Source organism: Rhincodon typus, chromosome 16 (assembly GCF_021869965.1).
Source record: "Rhincodon typus isolate 14 chromosome 16, sRhiTyp1.1, whole genome shotgun sequence".
NCBI lineage: Eukaryota > Metazoa > Chordata > Chondrichthyes > Orectolobiformes > Rhincodontidae > Rhincodon > Rhincodon typus.
In genome coordinates, this window is record NC_063347.1 from 46,535,878 (window position 1) to 46,560,424 (window position 24,547).

A 24,547-nucleotide genomic window follows, 5' to 3' on the forward strand; every position below is an offset into this window, starting at 1 on the left:
GCTGTGTTCATCCAGCTCTACACCTTGTTGCAGAAATAATAGTAAGCTTGAGTCGGCTTCACTATTATTGTGCTCTTTAAAAGAAGAGTTAATGTGTCACCGCACAATAATCTATACATTTTGTAAGCAAACCACTCAAACATGTTCGGATATATCTCTGGAGTGTGTGGAATGTGAATGCAGACATCCTAGCCTAGAGGTAGAGACATTACCACTGCAGAACAAGATCCTTTAATAGTCTATCCAGGCTTAACCAGCCTCTGCAATACCTGGGGCTGGAGGTGGCATGGTGGCTCAGTGGTTAGCACTACTGCCTCACAGAACCAGGGACTCAGGTTTGATTCCAGCCTCCGGCAACTGTCTGTGTGGAGTTTGCACGTTCCCCCCGTGTCTGCGTGGGTTTCCTCCAGGTGCTCTGGTTTCCTCCCACAGTCCAAAGATGCGCAGGTTATTTGGATTGGCCATGTTAAATAGCCCGTAGTATTCAGGGATGTGTAGATGAGGTGGATTATAGGGGTATGAGTCTGGGTGGGATGCTCTCAGGGTCAGTGTGCCCATGTTGGGCTGAAGGGCCTGTTTCTGCACTGTAGGGATTCTATAATTCTATGATTCTAATCTCAAGCAGGGTGATTGGCCGTTAACAAGAGGTAAAAGGATGAGAAAAATCTGGAGGGAGGAAATCAGCTGCTCAATTCCAGCTTATGAAGCAGAGAAAAGTACAGGTCAATACAGTGCTGATCATATCTAGGTTGACACAAGTCCAACTAATTTGAAGGAACGTATCACTGCTATCAATATTGAGTAGACAGATCTAATGAATGGCAGAGAAGGAAAGAGAGGAGAAAGAAGAGATGACTGACAAAGTGAGAAGGCAAGTAAGGGAAGAACAGAGGTTAGGGGCAAAGATATGGAGGAGAGGGAGAGGGATGTGGAAGGAGATGGGAGGGACTGTGAGAAAGAGTGGAAAGAAGATAGGAAAAGGGAGTGATAGAGCTGCATATTTTTAAAATTAGACATTTGCTTTCCTCTCACATAATTAGACACCAGATCCATGCAGGAGTAAAAGAAACTAAACAGTAAAAACTGGCCTCAGAGTGCATTTAATTTTGGTACAATGGGTGCCATTTCAGATCAAGAATGACACCGACGTTGTGTGTGACACTCGTGAGGCAGGTAATGCTGAACACCATCTTAGAAACAGTACGAGTGCAGGTGCAGTCAGCAAGCTCTGAGCAGAAAGCCATTGCCACCTGGAGTCTTAAGGGTGCAAAGCTCCTAAATTAGCCTCAGCATGGAAGATTGCAAGGATGCCCTGGTTTCCTGAAGGACTCCTCCCTGAAACCTAACAGATTTCTGCCTCAGTGCCGGGCATTGGTAACACTGTCAATTGCTACGAAGGTTATTGTTGCCATATGCTTTTGTCAATTAGCAGGGTGGGCCAGTTGCTATTACTGACATTGCCCAGTTCACCGTCCACTGCTGTGTAAGGAGGGCACTGAGACTCTGACTGCAAAGGAATCTGAATATATTTCATTGTACGTCACCAGTGAGAAGCAGATAGAACAAGTATGCAGAGTCATTGGATTTGCATACTTCTCTATCATACTACAGTACTCAGAGGCAGCTATAGAACTGCACAGGTTGCTTGATCATCTTGTCTATCTATTAACTTGCCTTTCTTAGCAGATTCTCTGATATCTTAAGTCCTTGCACTAAGCATCAGAAATACCATCTTTAGCATTAACAGTGGATCAAGGATTTGCAAGCCGTTTCCCACACTGTCAGCAATTCATGAGGGTCACCAGATAGAAGAGATACTTTGTGAAATTGTTAAACAGTCAAACCTTTGATCAGTTACACCAATCATATCCACCACTTTCATTATTTGAAATATTTCTCAGTGTGCTTTCACAGGTGAAGGCAGATACTTCAATTGTGATGTGTGTCACCTCCTTTCAATTCCATTTCCCCACTACCAGGCAGCAAAGCAACAAAGGGGCAGCTTAGGCAGCTCTGCAATCCATCTGTGCTAAGGGGCAAGTGCAGGGATCTCACCAACATCAACAAATGCAGCAGGGGCAATGCTGGCAGCAACATGCCCTGCTTTTACCTCAGTCATTTGTCCTTCAACAGTGGTGAGGGAACGGGCAGAGGGGCTGGGCAAGGCAGAGGGGCTGGGCAAGGCAGAGAGGCTCCCAACACACAAGATCAGCTCTCGACGTGCCTGCGCATAAGCGCCTCAGGAGGCTCAAGCTTTCATAGCAGGCTGGTACTGACGTCTGCAGTCCCTGGGAACGGTGCAGCAGTCAGAAAATTATTGCCAGCGGCCAAGAAAGTGCCTGTTGCGGAAGAACACCCCACTCTCATGCCCCTTCTCCCCACTCCCCCTTCCCGAACTCCTTGCCTTCAATCACTCCAGATATCTGCTTCTGTCTCAGCTGAAACCTCTCTTTTCCTGCAAAAAAAACAAACCAGAGGGGTGTAAGGGCTTATCAAGGCTTGTGTGCAGCAGAGGGAAGGAGAGCATTTGTGGAGGATGACCGTGAAGCATGGGTGCGAGGGGCATGTATTAAGAATGAGGGAGACTACTGGCTGTTCAGAGGAGGTGCCTGCAAAGAAAGAAAGAGAAATAGAGAGACTGGAACTGCAAGGTGTATTAACCTGAGGTGTGCTCAGCAGGAGAGTGCCAGATCAGACAGGTTGTTTGCATTGATATCCCACTGGTGTTATGCCACTCACCTTACCAGATCTCTGGAGGTACTAGATCGTCTTGGTGCACTGTCTTCAGGTTGAGGGGACCACACTACTACTTCTTTAGCCAGTACTATCCCACCTCCCTAGTTGGAGATAGCTGCCCTTTTCCTCCAGTCCTTGGAAAACATGGCCACAATGCAGCCCCTCCACTCCCCCAGCAAGATCATCAGATAAAAATAAGGGACCTGCGCGCAAACTTCCCAGTTTCCAATCCATTTCCGTTGGAGTTGCAAACTAAAAGACCCAAGTGCTAACCAACTTTTCTAAAATATAATGCAATCCTTTTAAACAGAAATCCTTTCTTTGACAGAAAGCTGTACCATCCTGCCTAATCTCCCCGGTTAGTCAATCAACAGGCAGGTTCTTTCGTGGTTTGCTCTCACAAAGACCAACCACAAAGATTCCATCTCAAAAACAATAGTGTGGAGCTAGAGGAACACAGCAGGCCAGGCAGCATCGGAGGAGCAGGAAAGCTGACATTTCGGGTCGGGACCCTTCTTCAGAAATGGGGAGGGGCAAGGAAGCAGGGAAATAAATAGAGGAGGGGTGGGGCTGGGGAAGGCAGGTGGGATGGTGATAGGTGAGTGCAGGTAGGGGGTAGTGGCGATTGGTCAGTGGGATGGGTGGGGCAGATAGGTGGGAGAGAAGATGGACAGGTTATTTCAGATCAAGGAGGCGGGGATGAGAAGGAGGGTTGGACACAGGATGAGGCCAGGGGTGGGGAGATTTTAAAACTGGTGAATTCCATGTTTAGGCCATTGGGCTACAGGCTCCCAAGATGGAATATAATGTGTTGCTCCTCCAGTTTGCGGGTGGTGTCATTGTGACACTGGAGGAGGCCCAGGAATAACATGTCACCCAGGGAGTGGGAGGGGGAGTTAAATTGGTTCCCGACCGGAAGGTGGTGTAGTTTGTCGCGTACAGAGCGCCGATGCTCTACAAAATGGTCTCCGAGTCTACACTTGGTCTCACTGATGTCGAGGAGGCCACATCGGGAGCAGCGGATACAGTAGGCCAAGTTGACAGATGTGCAGGTGAACCCCTGTCTGTTATCTCAAAAAGTTGGGTTCTGAACTGACTTTGCACCAGAAACTAAAGTGGTCAGATTCCACTTGTCATGAGACATACTGAGCAATCAGCATCAAAACTCAAGGAAAAGAGTCCAAATTTAAGGTGAAGAAAATGTATATGCAGTTCTTTATAGACCCTCATTCCTAACCACCTTATTTTACAATAAACATTTATATACATGCCCTGAAAATTTCCTCTTTCTGATCATTACAATAGATTGTCTTCTTAACATTAATTTTCTCGTTGTCCTGCATTTTTTTTGTTTCATGAATATAATTTTATTTGATCGAAAAACGTTTCTTACCATTCAGCGGTTTCCCATTCACTTTCCATTGAACCTCCGGTTGCGGCTGGCCACCTACTTCACATTCTAATTCAGCATTTTCTGCAGAAAAATATACTTTGCTTCTGGGTTTTTTGATCCAGTAAGGGGCAGCTGTTAAAAAAAAAGTCAGTATTTGAACGATTCAAAGAATTGCAGTTGTTATTTCCATTTCCCAGTTATTAAATCACAAACAGCCATGACAAAAAAGCTAGTGCTCAGTCAAGAGATTTCCTCCCCTGTCAGATTGTAATTCATATGGTTTCAATGCATATCTTCTTCCTAAGGTACGTTTTTTCTTTGGCATTTAGTCATCCTGTTCAACTTCCACCACAAGTTCTCCATCACACTATTGATTTCATTTCTCTCCACTTCATCTCACACAGACTAAAACTGACACAAAGTAATGATGACCTCATACTGAGCCAAAGATAAGCAGTCAAATTTGAATAACTGAAACTTTAACCTGAGCTACTGCAGTTCACCAACAGATGTTCTGTCAGCACTCATTCTTTCTGACTTGAAACCTCTGCAGATCCCAATATCATCCACAAGGAGGAGTTTGAATCTCAGCAATTTGACACTTGGCAATGACCTAACAGGATGCTTGAATCGTAGCCACATGAGATCATACTGACTTATTACAAATCAACAGAACTGCCATCAAATTTGCTGTTCCAAGGTTCAGGTGCCAAGCATAAATTCATTAGCTGGCAACAGTATAATCTTAAGTGTAAACCCACTAAAATTCAGCAGGGAAGATTCACCAATGTGACTGAATCTCCTGGAGTGTAACATGCAAGTTTGCATGTCTTCAAAAGGGGCAGCCAGATCTTTAACAGGAGACATTGAGTCCCTTGGTCACTCGAATCGATTTTGTCAAAATCTCCTCTGCAGCTTTAGCAGTATCCAAGGAGATTGCGGTTTCTTGCAGACCCGTCAAATCGAGGCACATATTTATAGTATCAATTTGAAAATTGAATTCTGTACTCCTCCAGATACACAGAAAAGATGTGCTTCACACCCCATAAACTATCAATTCTGGCTAAAATCTCAGACACAATCTGTAAAAGGAAGCTGGTTATCCATCATTTATCCCAGAGATTGATTTCTGTGAGATCACTTCCTTGAACACTATTGCCTGTTTATTAGCAAACGCTGCTTCTTGAATTAGGAAGTGTTTTTGTTTTGCTTAAAGACTTTCAAAATAAATTATATAAAATAAAGAGCTTTCTTTTTGAGTAATTCAAATGTTTGTCACAATTTCAAACAAAAAAAATTGACATCAACTTCAAAAGTAGAGAAAATGTTTCAACAGTAAGTAATTTACAGAAATAACTTATGGTCAATTTTTTAAAATTCATTGTGATTTTGGGATTGCTGATAAGATTAGCACATATCACCCCGTTAGTGGGTAAATCTCAGCTGCCTTTCAAATCACTGTTGTCCATATGATGGAGGGGCTTCCATTTACAGCTTGTCTTCTGATAAGCTATCAATTAATATCCAGTTATTTTCTGAAAAAATCAGATTTTTTTTCCACTTAAAAGACGTGTCATGTCCCAGGACGGAAGTTGAATACATCTTTAAATTAACAATCTACATTTATTTTGGTATTAAATTGAAGTTGTTTCCCACTAGATGGAGCTGCATATCTTAAGATGAGGAAAGACAAGAATTTTGAAATCCATCGCTGCATATAGAAATGTTTCTTCTGACACGATATCCCAATCAGGACATGGTCTTTTTCCTGCCGCAACCCTCAAACCAGCAAACTCAGTCTGTTACTCTTAATCTTCAAATCTGTCCCACGTTCAACATGTGGCACTTGAAATTGATTGCCAAATGTTGAAAATTTTCCATCAGGGCAATTTATATATGAAGGGACAGGTAAAAAGGATGGTAAAACCTAGCTATTCATTTTAAATTTTCCTTCAATAATGTTTTCAACAATTTATTTGCCTGTTCTCTAGTTAATGTGATACATTATTTCATAGATTGCATTGTAGAGCTAAACTACAACATTCCGTGCTGACAGTCAGTAAAATTATACCAGCATTATTTTGGTCGGGAACATATTTGGCCAGGTCCACATTCAAGCCTACCTAAGTCTACATGCTGACGGACAGGATCAGACCAATCCATCCCAATACATTAAATGATTGAGAACTCTTTAGAGCTAACTAGTTCCCTATTAATCCCGTCACCTCCTTGTTGAAGTCGCATATGCTACTGAATGAATGAATGATTTCTTTATGTTCGCACATACATCTTGAAGATAGAGTGAAACATGTTTTGCCACCACAATGCAGTGCCATTTTGAGTTACAGTAAGGATAAAAAGAAATTGTTTAAATAAGACTTCACGTTCTCTTTCAATTCGGGTCTCAAGGATGAAGTCAGGGCTTCTGCAAGGTATTCCGGTCCTCAAGAAGTCCCACAGCAATGGGAGCAGCAACAACAACGGCAATGTCCCAAGAGACCCTAGCTCTGTTGCTGCTGCCACATACCGATACCACCAAGAGCTCAGGCTCTGGGCCTACCTTTGCTAGGAGTCTCTGTTCTGAACACCGCCAGCGCAAATAATCCAGGCTCTGGGCCTACCGTCGCCAGAAGTTCCCATTCCAGGCACTCCTACCATTACCAAGAGTCCAAGTTCTGTGATTAACACCACCTTGAGTCCATTATCCTGTGATCTAGATCAACTGTGACCAAACTATTACAGCAGGTATGAGGTTGCAAGTGCAAAGTGCATTTCAAATTTTCCATGCGATTCAAGCACCGTTAAAATAATAAAGCCACAGAGTGCCATCCTGTGTGTTCGTTTCATCTGAGCAGAATATCCAAGAGACTAGTTGGAATCTAACTATGCTGGAGGCAGTGGATCTGGAGGCTGGAAGTCAACTTAATGAAGTGCGATGGTTCCCACTTTCACTGGAATTACATTCTCGACAAGAAGACTCAAGTTCAATCTTCCCACTCGACTGTCAATTGAGACGCTCAAATGTTCAATTCATGAACTCTTAAGGACCATTTGAAGGACGTAATCCTAACAAGATTGGAATTATTTCAGCTCCATGCAAACTGAAAAAGTATCAGCCTACCCAACTGATTAACCATTACCTAGAGATTGTCAGTTTGCCAAGGGTCAGGTGTGGTGGGGCTCTCTCCAACTACATTAATCTTTGCACAATCAAGGGATTAGTGTAAAACAGGGGTGGTCTCTGAGAGCTACCCCCAATTTTCTAGTTTTGAACCCTCATGACTCCCACTTCCCGCAACCTCCATTACTACCACAAATAATTGAGCAACAAGGGATCTGCAGCCTTGGCAACAATGCAACCCACATTATTATTATGGGCTAACTAACCATTTTCACAACGAATCTGGGTGCATATGAACTTGCGTCAGTGCACAACAATGCAGAAACTAATTAGATACTGAATCTTGACAAATAACCTATCGATGTCACACTGAGCTGGAAAATACCATGAATACACTTGGATCACCAGGCAAATCCATTCTCATTGGGTCTGGAACAAAAATCCAAAATTGAGCAGTCCTCATTTTTGATTTAATTGGCACATTCTCAGAACACTAACTCAAAGCCCAAATACATTTGAATTAACTTAGTTGATGGCATGACCTGGGGAAATTAAACTGACTGTTAACGTGTGATCAATTAAATGAAGATAACATTACTGAGATTTTGAAAGATCTGTCTCATTTATATGCAAGAATCCAAGTAAACTGAGCGCACTGATTAGTATTGCATTGGATGTTATACAGATCGATTGAAGTAAAATTTGAGAAAGTAGGTATTGCACCCAGGACCACCAGTCGTCCAAAGATCTTTATGGACAATGAAGGACTTGAAGTATAATCACTGTTATTTATTTTTCATGCATGAAAACACTGACTAGGTCAGCATTTATTGTGGCAGCCAATGTGCTCACAGTTACTTCCACAAACAGCAACGAGATAATGACTGATCTGTTTGTGATATTGATTAAGGGATAAATATTGGCCAGGTCACTGTGGTATATTCCTCACTCTTCAAATAGTAAAATAGAACCTTTTACATCCATCTGAACAAGGGGCTGGGGCCTTGATTTAATATCTCATCTGAAAGATGCACAATTTAACTGTACACAGCAGTCTTTTAACATTGCAATGGAGTATCAGTGGGGTCACTTTGTGCTCAAAGCCTATAGCAGGACTTGAACTCAAAACCCTGTGACTCAGGATCAAGGGTATTGTGTTATGTCTTGCAGCAGATTTGTGATACAATTTTCAAGCTACATGCAGATGGTATCACCACCTTATCACAACCTGTGCCCTATCAGTGTATAGCTCTCCGTCTCCATCTTGCTGAGCTTTGTCCTCTTGCAGCACGAGACGCTGCAGGATGCATGGTATAGTACAACTGAATTGCTTAGCCCAGACAGGCAAGTACCTGTGATTGTCATGTACATCAGTAAATACTAGGACCCGTAACAAACTTCATTGAGTTCTTCAGTATTATGTAACCTATACATTGCAGTAATGTTGTGGGAGCAGATCATCAGCTATCACACATTATTATCACATCAAAGAGTAACTACCAACTGAGCAATGGCTGACATGATACATTAAGTAATAGAAATCTCTTGAAAGGAAAAAAAGTTCTGTGGGTCATAATTCAAACCTAATTAACTTCAATTAATGTACTGTTCAAAAGCATTTTTCTATTAAAGTGAAGATGGTAAGGTAGAAATGAAAAGGGAAAACATAATCCATTACCTTCCACTGTAACGGAGAAGGCATGTTTGACAACACCAAATGCATTTTCGGCTTTACATTCATATTTTCCATCATCAAGTTCTGTGACATTAACTATTTTCAAAGTTTTGTTGAAGTTCTCTTCAGTGGCTTTACGTTTTGGCATATCACCATCGATCTTGGTCCAGGTGATTTGGGGTGTGGGGCTGTGAAGAAAATAGCAGTTGTTTCTGATATAAGCTGACCGCACAAACCAAACTGACACAGCCCAAAAGAGTTACATTATATATGGTTAAATTAACAATACAAAAAATACTGATCGCATATTTTTAAAATTATTTTTCATCAACCTGGTTGGACATGTTATGACACACTTCCATGGCAGGTTGAATGTGGATTTCTGCCTCAGAGGCAGGGACACTACCACTGTGTCAGAAGACCCCTTAATTATATATTTCATGCTAATTAGAATTATAGTTGAAGATACCAAAATTACCAACACAGAAATACATTTACATGCAAATAATGACATCAAATAAACCATGCCAACTGAATGGTACTGTGCTTCAGTGTTTAGCACTGCTGCCTCACAGAACCAGGGACCTAGGTTTGATTCCAAACTCAGACAACTGTCTGTGTGGAGTTTGCACATTCTCCCTGTGTCTGTGTGGGCTTCCGCCAGGTGCTCTGGTTTCCTCCCACTGTGCAGATTAGGTGGATTGGCCACGCTAAATTATCCATATTGTCCAGGGATATGCAGGCTAGATGAATTAGCATAGTAAATGCAGAGATACGGGGATAAAGTTCTGGGTGACATGGTCTTCAGAGAGTCAGCGCAGAATCGATGGCCCAAATGGCCTCTTTCTGCACAGTAGGAGCTCTACCAGTTTTGTCAGTCTGTGTAGTATTTTCACAATTATATTTTGGGAGGCTGAAATATCTCTGTTGGCTTCATACAGTGAAAGTGGGTCATTAATTGCTTCAAGAGTTTTCACTTTGTTACTTACAGGCCTTCAGCAATACATTCCAATTGAAGAGTTTCACCTCGCAAGGCAATAATCTTTGAGCTGCTGCCAGAAGGTGTTAGAAATCTTGGTGGTCGATCTTTTATTGAATTTGCTGCAAATGTAACAGAATTCAATTTGAATTTGACGTTAGGCGAAAGGATAAATGTTGATTTTTATTGAGAGCATTGTTAAACTTTGATAAGAAGTTCAACTAATTAAACAAAAGTCAAAGAAAGGGAAAAGTGAAAGCAAGCCATTAAGTTAATTTGGTTAATGCTTGGCTGAGAATTTCAGCAGAGCAGAAACAGAAATAAAATCAGTCAGAGCCTGTAAAGTCAAAATTGTGTTTGATCTTTACTGAATTTCCACACTATTTTACTGTTTCAGCACTTTGCTTGAAAGTTAAATAGTTTCATATTTTTATTTGACAATCTTTGGCTTTCCGATCAAACAGTGATGCTACGTAGACGTTATTGTATAAAGGACATGTGCCAGACGTATACCAGCAAATCACTGTAGTACACTGGCACTCTAAAATTATAAAATACCTGCAGCGTAAAATGCCTTTCACACTATTATGTACTCAGTTGAAACTAATGAACAGGAAGTTCTACAGGACAAAGTTAGACACTATCAATAAGGAACTGCCAAGTTGGAATCAATTCCATCACAGTTAGGCCAATATTTAATGCCTAAACACATCACTATGTGCCTCTTTCTGGCAGCAATGCAGTTAACTTTCAACAAATAGGCAGCCTCGCGTGAAAAAAAAAGTGGACAACAAATTTTGGAGATTTTACAAACATCTCCAGCTTTAGTAATGGAAGGAGCCCAATGCAAAAGAAAAGCAAGGCCAATATCACCTTTACAGTTATTGAAAATGCTGTCCTTGCACTTGAGTTTGCAGCAGAGTGTTCTTACAGAAGTGCAGATATTGTGCACATTACCTTTCAGTGTTGGAGCACATACTGCTTTTGTTACTATCACTACAATTCAAACTCTGCGATAGTCTTTGTCTTGTCAAGTACTTTGTTCCAAAAAATATCAACATGCTTCAGAGTGAAATAAATGATAATCAGTTGAGCTCATAAAATGGATTGATAGAAGCGCTATACATTCACAGTGAGGAACCCATTGAAATAGAAATCCAAAGCTACACTGGCCCTATCCCCCACCTCTTCCTCCGTTACATCGATGACTATATCGGCGCCGCTTCGTGCTCCCATGAGGAGCCCGAACAGTTCATCCACTTCACCAACACCTTCCACCCCAACCTTAAGTTCACCTGGACCATCTCTAATACCTCTCTCTCCTTCCTGGACCTCTCTGTCTCCATCTCTGGCATCCACCTGGAAACCGATATCCATTTCAAGCCTACCAGCTCCCAGAGCTACTTAGAATACACCTCCTCACACCCACCTTCCTGCAAAAATGCCATCCCCTATTCCCAATTCCTTTGCATCCGCCGCATCTGCTCCCGGGATGAGGCATTCCACTCCCGGACATCCCAGATGTCCTCGTTTTTCAAGGACCGCAACTTTCCCCCCTCAGTGGTCGAGAACGCCCTCGACTGTGTCTCCCGCATTTCCCGCAACTCATCCCTCACACCACCCTCCCCACAATAACAACCAAAACGAATCCCCCTCATCCTCACGTACCACACCACCAACCTCCGAATCCAACGCATCATCCTCCGACACTTCCGCCATCTGCAATCTGACCCCACTACCAAAGACATTTTTCCTTCCCCACCTTTATCTGCTTTCCGGAGGGACCACTCTCTCCGTGACTCCCTTGTCCACTCCACACTCCCCACCAGCCCCACCACACCCGCCACTTTTCCCTGCAACCGCAGGAAGTGCTACACCTGCCCCTACACCTCCTCCCTCACCCCCATCCCAGGCCCCAAGGAGACCTTCCACATCAAAAGATGTTCACCTACACATCTGCTAATGTGGTATATTGTCTCCGCTGTTCCCGATGTGGTCTCCTCTACATCGGGGAAATCAAGCGGAGGCTTGGGGACCGCTTTGTGGAACACCTACGCTCGGTTCGCACTAAACAACTGCACCTCCCAGTCGTGAACCATTTCAACTCCCCCTCCCACTCCTTAGACGACATGTCCATCCTGGGCCTCCTGCAGTGCCACAACAATGCCACCAAAGGTTGCAGGAACAGCACCTCATATTTCGCTTGGGAACCCTGCAGCCCAATGATATCAATGTGGACTTCACAAGCTTCAAAATCTCCCCTCCCCCAACCGCATCCCAAAACCAGCCCAGCTCGTCCCCGCCTCCCTAACCTGTCCTTCCTCCCACCTATCCCCTCCTCCCACCTCAAGCCCTACCCCCATCTCCTACCTACCAGCCTCATCCCGCCCCCTTGACCTGTCCATCCTCCCTGGACTGACCTATCTCCTCCCTAACTCCTCACCTACACTCACCTTTACTGGCTCCATCCCCGCCTCTTTGACCTGTCTGTCTCCTCTCCACCTATCTTCTCTTTTAGCCATCTTCTATCTGCCTCCCCCTCTCTCCGTATTTATTTCAGAATCCCCTTACCCTCCCCCATTTCTGAAGAAGGTTCTAAACCTGAAACGTCAGCTTTCCTGCTCCTCTGATGCTGCTTGGCCTGCTGTGTTCATCCAGTTCTACACCGTGTTATCTCAGATTCTCCAGCATCTGCAGTTCCTACTATCTCTGAAATAGAAGTAACTTCTTTTTTGGAATATTCAGGAAGTCTGGGAGACTTTGTTGCTTTCTCTATAGCAATGCCTCAGCCAATCAGAGCTAACTTGCCATGAATCAGCACCTTTTCATCTTGTATTGTAAATTGTGGTGGTCATTTGAAATTTTCCATTCTTGAATTTACCCTGATCAATGCAAAGTAAAATATTTTGGCAATACATTACTCTTTTCAGTATCGCTAAAGTTGTGTTCCTGTGCATTTTTTGTGGGTGATAGTAGATGATTGATTGAAATGAATAGAACAGACACAAGCTAAAACAAAATGGCCTCAGTGTGAATGATTCACATGGGAAGTCGTGTACAACAGCAAGCAAAATACCCAGTCTGTGCCTCACAATTAACATTCAACATTCACAGACAGTGTCATCATTTCAAAATAGCACAATATTGGGAGACTTATTTGACACACCATTGTAATTTGTAGCTGCTGTGTGGAATTTTTTTTTAAAAATAAGTGTGTTATTTCTAATTTTTGCCCCAGACAGTCATTAATGAGAACATCAATTGACTGGAAGCTAGAGCATTCCAGCAAATTGACTTTGCCTTTCATTTGAATATTTATGTTGTAATTTCGAGAGTGGTGAATGTGAACAGCAGGTCTGCTGAGCGTCATTATGCTTGCATATATGTTGGCATAATTGTTTGACTGAATAATTGTGAGACTATGCTGATTTAATGATGTTTTATGTATTACAAAATCAATTCTGAAAATCCAGGGTAATGTAGTTTGAAGAAACAGAAATATTAGGTTATTAAAATTACAGAGACAGTCAATTAAGATGAACTGATATTTCTATTTTATATACGTTGACATCAAAATCAAATTGTAATATTACACCATACTACACAATGTCTTGGAATCCTATTGCCACTGTCATATAAAACCACTCATTTACATTACAAGCAAGCTAGTTACTTGATGTGCAAATCAAAGAGAGTGTAATAACGACTACATATATGCAACAAGGTTCATCGTCTTCCTGCCCCTTGCATAAGACCTTGATAAATGCTGATTTCTGGGACAGGGGCTATACATAAAAATAAGAAAGCACCCTGCATACACACTTTGGGGTGTTTCTAATTCAGTTTAAAGCATTCCCTCAGGTATGTAGAATACTATACCAAAGCTCCAAGAATCAGATGCATAACTTAACATGGGTAGGAGAAACACAGGCAGATGGTATTTGTATTGAATTTTTATGATAGTATTTAATTTGTGTACTTCTAACAGTTAAGAAGCTTTATTTGCTTTTAAGCCTAAAGATAATTATTTTCTAAGATATTTCATGCACAAATGCATCACTTCAATGTCGTGATATTTCAGAAGTGATGCCTTTTATCTAGATGAATGTCCCACCTATCAATGGCAAGGAGTATTATAAACATTGCTATTTGAAGAGGTCTAATGATCGTGTGGTTAGACAGGCAAGCTACTATTTTGGTCATTTGCAATTACTATGAATATTATTCTCGACTAATATCTCAATAATAAAAAAAAATCAAGTAATGAAAAACTGGAAACACATTATGAAAAGAAAATATTGATCTGGGTTAGATTAAACTAGCAATTGAGTAACTTTAACAACAAATCACGAATCTTCAATTTTTTTTTCAAAAAAGCTAATTAAACCAAACTGTTTTGCTCTATTATTCTTTCAGGATAAAATGAGTACATTGAAAAGCGTCTATCTGTCGAAGAGATGGAAGGATTGACAATCCAGGAATCGGAGACACAATGGTAGAATAGTCAGCAGTGTCTTGAGAAGGTTGCTGAGACTTCCAGTTTTTGTTTCAAAGCAGCAGAGAGGCAGCAAGCGTGCTAAGTGTGTTCTAAACAGTAAGTTTGTTAACCAAAAAAAACTAGATCCAATTAGTACATTGATGACATCAAAAATGCCAAGGATGGATAAAAGGGCCATTATTAACCATTATTTTGAACTGGAAAACTGGACAGAAAAAAGCTGGAAATGCACAGAAATTATGTCTGTGGTATGTCTCGAATGCTATAAAGAAGCTTGAAGCATAAACAGTTGTTAGTATGCAGTTACTCGAATTCATGCTTATGCAAACCTCAGTCAACATGGGGAAAAAAACTCACCAGCAGACAAATTATTGTAACTGACAGGTGACTCTGTTTGATTGGTCAGTACGACTGGAACAAACAAAACAATGTAAACAAAAAATAAAACATGGGATAACAGAAAAAACAACTTTAGTGCAGAAAAAGATCATCGAAATTAATGATTTCATAAACAGAAAAAAAAATGAATTGTACACAGAGCAAGTATGATTAAAGCCACATAAAGCTGTTTGTGAGCTTACAGTAAAGTTAAACTTCATCATATGCATGTTAGTTACCATCATTGCAAATTTGTCTCTCTGAATGGCTTACAAAAGCATAGATATTTTAAATCAATCTCCTCAGACATGTTATGACACACCTCTGGAGCAAGTGGGACTTGACCCGAAGGTAGAGACAATACCACTGCATCACGAGAACCCTCAGTTAGCACAGTCAGTTATTTTAATCAACCTCGTCGGGTATGTTATGACACAGATACACTAATGTTTCTATCAGATTACTGAACAGTGATCGAGAGCAGGGAGAGAACTTGATTTTGACTCCATCATAACATTGAGGCAGAGGTCACTTGTAGCAGTCTACAGCCACTCCAGCTAAGATAAATAACTTCAACAGATTTCGTGTGCCTTTTGGACAGTGTCACATCATGCAACATAGTCATTACATAAATAACATCGGTAAGACTGAATTATAATATAATAGTAGTATCTGAAAATTTAAACCTGTTGAAAATCATTCTTTTTCAGGCAGGAGACAGAGTTTTACCAATGAGAAAATCACAAAAGAATCAGAATATTTGCTGATACATACTTACTTACAGGTGGGCCGAAATTAAGTCAACATTGTTTTAACAGAATAGTGAGAGAACAGTACCTCACATTTTTCTGTCCAAGGAATTTTGAAACAGAGAAGCGGCAGCAAATAGAGAATGTCAGTCAATATCCAAACCCGAAATAGAATGGACAACTGGCAGAAATGTGTCCATATTGTCATTCCCCTTTACTTTAAGGAAATCAGACAGTGTCATTTGGGGGCATAAGGATAGACTGGATGTGAAGTGGATTGCACAATGCACATGAAAACCAAAGAAGGAGGGAACACAAACTAAAGAAATAATAGTCCATGGCTGAATAGCCAATGAAGAACACAGTCAGAAAATCAACATAAAAAGAACGCTTCTTGCAGAGTATCAAACTTATGTAAAGGCCTTCCAAAACCTCTCCAAATGGGCAGAGATTGCACAGTCAGCAGGTAGGTTCAATTCTAAACTTTTGTGGTAAGAGAAGGCTTTTCAACAATGCAAAGGAACACAGAGCAAATACAAATTGGCAGAAACTCTGTTTGCTTCACAAAGACAATGGACTCTTGTCGGAGCAATCCATGCTATTGCCCATTATGTTGTGTGAACTTGCTGTACCACTGAGATAGATTTGTTACCACCATCCTCTTTCAGTGTAGGGATGTTCAGGGCCTGCTTGGCCTAGTGTGGTAGAGGAAAATCACTTGGTCATCTAATATGAAGCTCTTATCTGTAAACAAGATGTAGTTTACTAATGGTAACAATTCGGTCAAAGTTACAGTGGTGAGACAGACATCGTTGCAAAGACAATGAGGAGGATCTTCTTGGTAGGTTTTCAACATTGCATGCTCTTCGCCTACCAAGCTCATATGTTCGCAATATAGTGGATGGTATTTAGAGGTCTTGTGCAACATCTACTCAAAACCTTTCTTTTCTTATTATGCACATTAGCATATCATGTATATGGGAGGCATGGTGGCTCAGTGGTTAGCACTGCTGCCTCACAACGCCAGGGCCGTAGGTTCAATTCCAGCCTCAGGCAACTGTCTGTGTGGAGTTTGCACATTCTCCCTGTGTCTGCGTGGGTTTCCTCCAGGTGCTCCGGTTCCCTCCCACAGTCCAAAGATGTGCAGGCTAAGTGGATTGGCCATGTGAAATTGCCCATAGTCTGTCCAGGGATGTTTAGGTTAGGTGGGTTAGACATGGGAAAATGCAGGGAAAGGAGAATGGGTTTTGGTGGGATGCTCTTCGGAGGGCTGGTATGGACTTGTTGGGCCAAATGGCCTGTTTCCACACTGTAGGGATTCTATGACTCTATGTATCGGGTAGATAATGGCACAGTAAGAATGTCACTGGACTGGGAATCCAGGAAGACATGGTTGACAATTTAGGATCGGGTTCAAATCCCACTGCAGCAGCTGGGGGATATTGAAATTCTATTCATTAAATCTGGAATTGAAAGCTAGTCTCAGCAACAGTGACCACGAAACTATCATTGCATTTCATCAAAAACACATCTGGTTAACCAATGTCCTTTAGTGAAGGAAATGTGCTGTCTTTACCTGATCTAGCTTGCATGTACCTCCATACCCACAGTAACATGGTTGACCACTTGTCACTGCCCTCTGAAATGACCTAACAAACCACTCAATTTAAGGGCATTTGAGGATGGGCTAGAAATGCTCTCTTTTGAGTGACACCCACATTTTTTTTTCTATTCATTTTGTGGGATGTGGGTGTCGCTGGCTGGCCAGCATTTCTTGCCCATCCCTAGTTGCCCTTGAGAAGGTGGTGGTGAGCTGCCTTCTTAAACCGCTGCAGTCCTCCTGCTGTGGGTTGACCCACAATGCTATTAGGGAGGGAATTCCAGGATTTTGACCCAGCAACAGTGAAGGGATGGTGATATATTTCCAAGTCAGGACGGTGAGGAACTTGGAAGGGAACTTGTACGTGGTGGTGTTCCCATATATCTGCTGTCCTTGTCCTTCTAGATGGAAGTGGTCGTGGGTTTGGAAGGTGCTGTCTGAGGATCTTTGGTGAATTTCTGCAGTGCATCTTGTAGATAGTACATACTGCTGCTACTGAGCGTCGGTGGTGGAGGGAGTGAATGCTTGTGGATGTAGTGCCAGTCAAGCGGGCTGCTTTGTTCTGGATGGTGTCAAGCTTCTTGAGTGTTGTTGGGGCTGCACTCATCCAGGCAAGTGGGGAGGATTCCATCACACTCCTGACTTGTGCCTTGTAGATGGCGGACAGACTTTGGGGAGTCAGGAGGTGAGTTACTTGCCGCAGTATTCCCAGCTTCTGGCCTGCTCTTGTAGCCACTCTGTTAATGTGGTGAGTCCAGTTGAGTTTCTGGTCAATGGTAACCCCCAGGATGTTGATAGCAGGGGATTCAGTGATGGTAACACCACTGAATGTCAAGGAATGGTGGTTAGATTGTCTCTTATTGGTGATGGTCATAGCCTGGCATTTATGTGGTGTGAATGTCATTTGCCACTTGTCAGCCCAAAAAAGATCCCATGAAAGAATTAAAAATACATATAGCTCTACTCCAACTTGGCAACTCCCTCACCCCCAAGTCTTGAACTTCACACATTCAGGCAGGCTGGGGGTTTTGCTATTCTTCCAGAATGCATTCTCTTCAGTCTTGGAAGTCAGGCAGTGACCTGGCTTCAAAGCTGCTAACTTTTATTTGATCCTGACAGTGAAATGGGCAACTCATTTTGTTTCTCATTGTGTTCACCGTGATCAAGCAATGGTGTATAAAGGATAGAGAACAGGATGAGATTCCTGTACTTCTTCAGTACACCTGCTCCAGCTATATCAAATAGTTACTGGACTACAGCTCTGTAACCATTATTTTTGAGGTCCCATATCCCACCTATAACTGTTGGCCAAAATGTATCAACCATCTCACACATTGACACCTATTATAGCGTGTGGCCTGCTACACCTGATAGGACTTCTCCCTTTCACATACATCCTGGTAGTCCCACAGCCATATAGGTAAAGTCAACCTTTCTGAAACGATCGCTGAATCTTCAGTTGTGTGAGTATCAACAACTCTGGTGGTGATAGATCACAATGCAGTGGGGTGAGCTAATAATTTAGCAATGCCGGATAAAACTCAAGTGTTTTTTTTTTCCAAAAGGAACTTGCTTGACTTCCCTATTCGAATGTTGATATCGCTGTGAGCTTGTGATGTGTTAAATCCAGAACTGGCTACAAACTGGTGGAAAATTGATTCAATGCTGACGGTGGCGGATAAGTGAAGTAGACTGCATTGTCCTGGATAGTGTCAAGCATCTTAAATGTTGTTGAAGCTGCACTCATCCAGACAAGTGGGGAAAATTCCATCACACTCCTGACTTGTGCCTTGTAGACGGTGGAAGGCATTGGGAAGAAAGTGGGTGAGCTACTCACCTCAGAATTCCTTGCATCTGACCCGCTCTTGTAGCTACAATTTTATGTAGCTGTTCAGGTTCTTGTCAATGGTAACCCACAGAATATTGCTAGTTGTGTATTCAATGATGGGAATATCTTTGGATTTCAAAGGGAGATAGTTAGGTTCACTTTTATTCGAGTCAGTCATTGTCTGGCAAGACTGTAATTTGCCACTTATCAGCTCAAGACTGAAAGCTGCACAGGTCTTGATGCAAACAAATATGGACTGAATCAGTATCTGAGGATTTGCAAATGAATTGAATGATGTGCAATCATCAGCAAACATCCTACTTCTGACTTTACAATGGAGGGAAACTTATTGATGACACAGCTGAGGGTAGTTAGGTCAAGGACATTAGTCTGAGCAACTCCTGCAGAAATGCTCTGGGGTTGAAGATGAATGATTTCCAACAACAACCACCTTCCTTTGTGCTAGAAATGCTTCCAACCAACAGAGTTTTCTGTTTTCACTTGACCTCGAAAGTCCACCCCTTTCAGTCCACGCTTGAACCAAGGCTGTAATATGGTCAGGATCTGAGTGGCCCTGGCAGATTTCAAACTGAGTGTCGTTAAGCAGCTTATTCATTTGCAAATGCTGCTTGATGGCACTGTTGGTTGAGGATAGATTGATAACATTCAGCACTTTACCACATTACTGAGAGGATGTGACAGTGTTGTAGCTATACTGGAACAACTTGGCTGGGGTCATGGATAGTTCTGGCGCATAAATCTTCAGGGCTATTGCTAAAATGGTGACAGGACTATAGCCTTTGCAGTATCAAGTAACCTCAGCCATTTCTTGATAACGCATGGAATGAATTCAATTGGTTGAAGACTAACAACAGTGATGTTGGACCCCAAAGGAGGATGCAGAGATGGACCAGCCACTTGGTACTTCTGCCCAAAGATGGTTCAAGTACTTCACCTGTGTCCTTTACAGTGACACGATGAACTTTACCATCATAACTTGATGTGGTCAAAGCTTGGATCTGCAGAGTCGCTTAGCTCTGTCTACCACTTGCTGTTTAAGCTGCTTGGCTTGCAAGTAGTCCTGTGCTATAGCTTCACCAAGTTGACATCTCATTTTTAGGTATGCCTGGCGCTGCTCCTGACATGTCCTCCTACACTCTGTCCCACTGTGGCAGTGCCACACTACATGATGAATGATATCCTCGCCATAAAGTCAGAATCTTATCCTCGCAAGGATTACGCAGTGGTCATTTATTCTAATACTGCCATTCATGTGGAAATCTCTAACAGGTAGAGTGGTGAGGTCAAAGTCAAGTCAATTTTTCCTTTTCGTTGGTTCCCCAATCCAGCAAATATGGCTTCATAACTGCCAGTGGCCTAGGACAAACCTAGAGGTAGTGACGGTGGTATCTGGGAAATTTTCTGTCACGTGTGATTCCATGTAAATGACTGTGTCAGGCTGTTACTTGCCAAGTCTGTAGGATATCCCTTCCAATTTTGGCACAAGCCCTCAGCTGTTGCCAAGGTGGAATTTGCAGGGTCAAGAGTGCTGTGTTCTTGTTGTTTCCAGTGCTGGGTGGTCTGTCCAGTCTCACTCCTCTCTTTAGACTTTTCAGCATTTAAATACAAGTGCAGTTAACAGTTAATTACATTGCTATGGCTCTGCAGTCACATACAGACAGACTGCGTAAGGACAACACATTTCCCTCCCTTAAGGACATTAGTGAGCAAGATGAGTTTTTCCAACAATGGTTCAAACTCATGCCCAGTTAGCCTGGGGTTCTCAATTCCATGCCCAATGACATGATCACTCTATCACCAGCTCCCTTATTATTATAAGTTAGCAATTCCAGAAGGTACATGTTCTCAATGACCAGTGGTAGTCAATAATCTCAATCAGCCAGGTTCAGGATCAAGAGATGGCACTGATAATTCTGCCTCTCTGTGTGAAATCAGATGTCCAAAGATCTCTGGTTAGTTTCCTGAAATATTTTCACTGCTGGAAGAAAGACAGCACAGCCACGGAGATTCTAAAACCAGATAAGTACCATCCCATTTTTGTAGTGCCCCTAACATAAGTGCAACAAAAGGTTCAGAAGAATAGCGAGCAGTTATCTACATCCTAGGTGCTCAGTCCTCAGGATGCACTTAGAATTTTGAATGTAAGTTTGAGATAAAAAGAGAAAACTCACAACGTGAGAGTCTAAATGAGCTTTAAATTTTCACAAGCATTGTACAGTCTTTGTTTGAAGAAAAACTGACGCAGATTTCACTGGATAATTAAATTTTGTAAAAATAAATAAAAAATGTTGGAAACACTCAGGTCAGGAAGCATCAGTGGAAAAAGTAAGCTTTTCTCCTCTCCATTTCTCCTTTCTGACTTACTGAGTACTTGCTGCATTTTCTATTTGTATTTCAGATTTCCAGCATCTGTAGTAATTTGTTTTGTGCTGAATTTGGCTATGGGCAATTTGACTACAAACAACAGCTATTCATTCAACTTTCACTTATCCAGAGACTTTTGGTCAGATCTTGCTTGGCAAGTTGCAAGTTGCAGTGAGCAGAACAGTAAATGCCTGCACTGGGCACTTTGAACCTGGGAGAACAAGCAGACAACTGTGCACTTCCTTAACCATACACATTAAAAAAAAACTTTACTAAATATGGGTATTTATTCTAGAAATAATTTAATAAGTGTCAAATCGGATACAGAATGCCTTAAGACAGGGACAGATTGAATTGAGGGAACACAAGACAAGATTATGAAAACATTTCCCTTAAAATTTCAGATACAATTAGAAGGTAACGTGATAAAATTCTTCTCTGGGACAAAGTTAACTTTAAGTGTTAGGAAGACTGTCTGGAAGTAATCAAAACTCACCACATGTTTTTTAGGCTGGATGGACAAATCTAATGTTGTGCACTGAGTTTAGTTTAGTCCATAGCCGCAATGAATTTGATGCTATTGAATATAATGAAATGGGAAGCTAGAATGAAAGATGCTGTTGATGTGCAACTTACAATAAACAGTGCGTCTTGGACAATTTCTGGATTTTTAGATTTTAAGTGCACACGTGCTGTCATTAGAAAGTTGCTACCTGCTTTGTGCATGAATAGTAGGAAGTGTTGTGACCATTATTTTCACAGTAAGTCTTGGCCATAGCTCTCTTAGTAACAGGATATTGCACGAGAATTAAAGATGATGTTTGCACATTTGAGATCTTAATAACACACTGTAGTATTTGTACAAAATAAAAAGAGAAAAGTGGAGGTGCTTGCCTCACATTGACAGTCCAAATCTCATTGCTAGAGTAATGTATTTGGCAATGAGTGTCTAAGATATGTAAAGAATTATGCAGATGAGCTAATTGGTAAAACAACTGTCGATGACAACCAAATTTCAAACAGCAATTTAGGACTGTAAACTAATCAATTTGACAGAATAAGTTTGAGTGAAAGCATGTAGAAGTCAAAAAAACAAGTCACTACATTCAGCTGATGGTCATACTGGTTACCAAATGTTCCTCACCAATGTTTTTTTTCTAAAGTAAGTAGAAATGCTCAAAATTTACTTGATGCATTGGATGCCCAAAGGCCTCCATTTTCACTCCTGCATTTTAAGTTGATTTTTATTGCATTTCTGATTGAAATGCTGGAGCTATAGCACGTGTACTTCATGCAACAAAGAAAAAGTTTCAGAGACAGGATATGCCACAGTTACTCGAGGGTAGCACAGCTGGAGTCAGAACAGACACTGAAGGAATTCGCTGGAGCTCCAGCAGGGACTTAAGTAATTTAATGAAGCTCATTGAGCCTGTGAATATTACTGACTGACTTGTTTACTGCTAGAACAAGATAGTTCCTTTACTGATTAGTATAATTCTCCATCATGTTTTTAATCAAGGTTCGTCCATTCGATTGCCAAGAGAAGTTTTTCAATGTTTAAGACGTAAATGGGAAAGACTACATCTTCTATGGACAGACATATTTTATTTTGGCAAGATCCTAGATGCACCTGATGGGTGTAAAAAGTGATTCATACCCAAGTGACTTGCTCTCCAGATAAAAATTAGTTTGAGGGTGAAAGTTAACATGTCAAGTTGTAAAGGTAACTGAAGAACACAGGAAGCTGATGAGATAAAGATAACTACTCTGTAGCTTTAAATTGCATTACAATCATGCAAGCGAAATATTCGAAAAATCACTTTTCTCGGTATTTATGTTCAATTTTCACAGCATTTACTTACATGTTAGAGGAAAGATATGATGAACAGACAACACTGTAAAACACTGTATGAATGAAGAACTGCAGGTCATAAGACAGAAAATTGAAAGCTTCAAACAAACAAGAGTTGAGAAGAAACATTTTTCCTCATGCCCCACTGAGCTTCTGGAATGGGCTGTGCAAAAGTAAGCAATGTGATATTAATAAATTCTGTCCACAAAAACATTGATGACATCAGATGATCTATGGTATCACTTGATAATGTGCAACAGTTGTAACTAAAGTTCAACTGTAGAGATGTAGATATGGATAATGACTCTCAACATCTGCTCAATATTTTTAACGTTCAGATAATTATTCTTGTAAAAATCCTTTGCAGGAGGGTAAGTATGTGGAACGTTACAACCTTGTATGAAGAAAACAGACAGATCACACCATGAGCTCGACAGATGGACATATAAGTCAGAAACCCTATTTCCATTACTGACAGGACAAAACCAAAGTTACATTTTGATCAATCCTGCCCTCCAGTTTCACCAAGAGGGGACCCCTGTTACAAAACGTAGAGACCACATTGCAGTGGATCAGATTAGGATGGAAACAACTGTTCCTTGTTTCAGCAGTTTAAATGTCCTACAGACACTTTCACAGTGTGGGAAAATTGTGGGGGTAGGATGTCAAGTGGATGGGGTTGGGGTAGAGCAGATTGAAGAAAAGGATCTCAGGTCAGTGAGGGGGATAGTGTAGAGCTTGTGCATGGAGAACAGGGTGGCATGTGGGTGAAGGCGACAGGGTGTCAAGTAAGCAGATGAGCTCTAAGGGTAGGACGAGGGAACAATTCAGGGAGATTGCTAGATCCTGCGGCATTAGGTCCAACGGGGTTGGGTGTCAAATCTGTTGGGGTCAGGCGATGGGCTGGTGTGTTGGGAATTGGGGTTGTAAGATCTAGGGAAGAGGCGGATGATAATGTAGGTTTAGTTTAATAGCTACCCAGGAGTTAGGATAAATTTTTAGTCCTTTAACTATTCCTCGAAGTAAGCTGCGTCAAGGTTTCCACATGGTCCTGATACACATGTGAAATCTACCCAGCCATCAGAATTTCTGGGCCTATTGAGCAGTTGTGAGCTAGCAAAAAGGATCAACATGATAAACTGATCAAGAACTAAGAAAACCTGTTCAAGTTTAATTTCATTTGTTAAAACTCACACTGATTTTTTGTGTTTTTTTTTATCAATTTTGGTTTGGAGCTATGAACTGGGACTTGTGAGCTGAAGATGACTAATGGACTTTGGGAACAGCTTGCGGGTAAACAAGCTTTTCTTTGTTTTTGAGGCCAGGTCTGGAGATTAATTGCAGACTGAGTCT

The 24,547-nt window shown here is 41.6% G+C and overlaps 1 protein-coding gene across 1 annotated transcript in view; it reads right to left on the reverse strand.

Moving 5' to 3' along the window:
• Window positions 1-24,547, reverse strand: part of chl1b (cell adhesion molecule L1-like b) — an 809,671-nt gene that overhangs the window by 419,160 nt on the left and 365,964 nt on the right. Inside the window, exons 10-14 of the mRNA XM_048606742.1 lie at window positions 14,760-14,813; window positions 9,915-10,026; window positions 8,929-9,113; window positions 4,130-4,261; window positions 2,405-2,455 (exon numbers count right to left, since the gene is read on the reverse strand). Of these exons, the coding sequence (XP_048462699.1) occupies window positions 2,405-2,455; window positions 4,130-4,261; window positions 8,929-9,113; window positions 9,915-10,026; window positions 14,760-14,813 (534 nt within the window). The remainder of the gene's footprint in view (window positions 1-2,404; window positions 2,456-4,129; window positions 4,262-8,928; window positions 9,114-9,914; window positions 10,027-14,759; window positions 14,814-24,547) is intronic.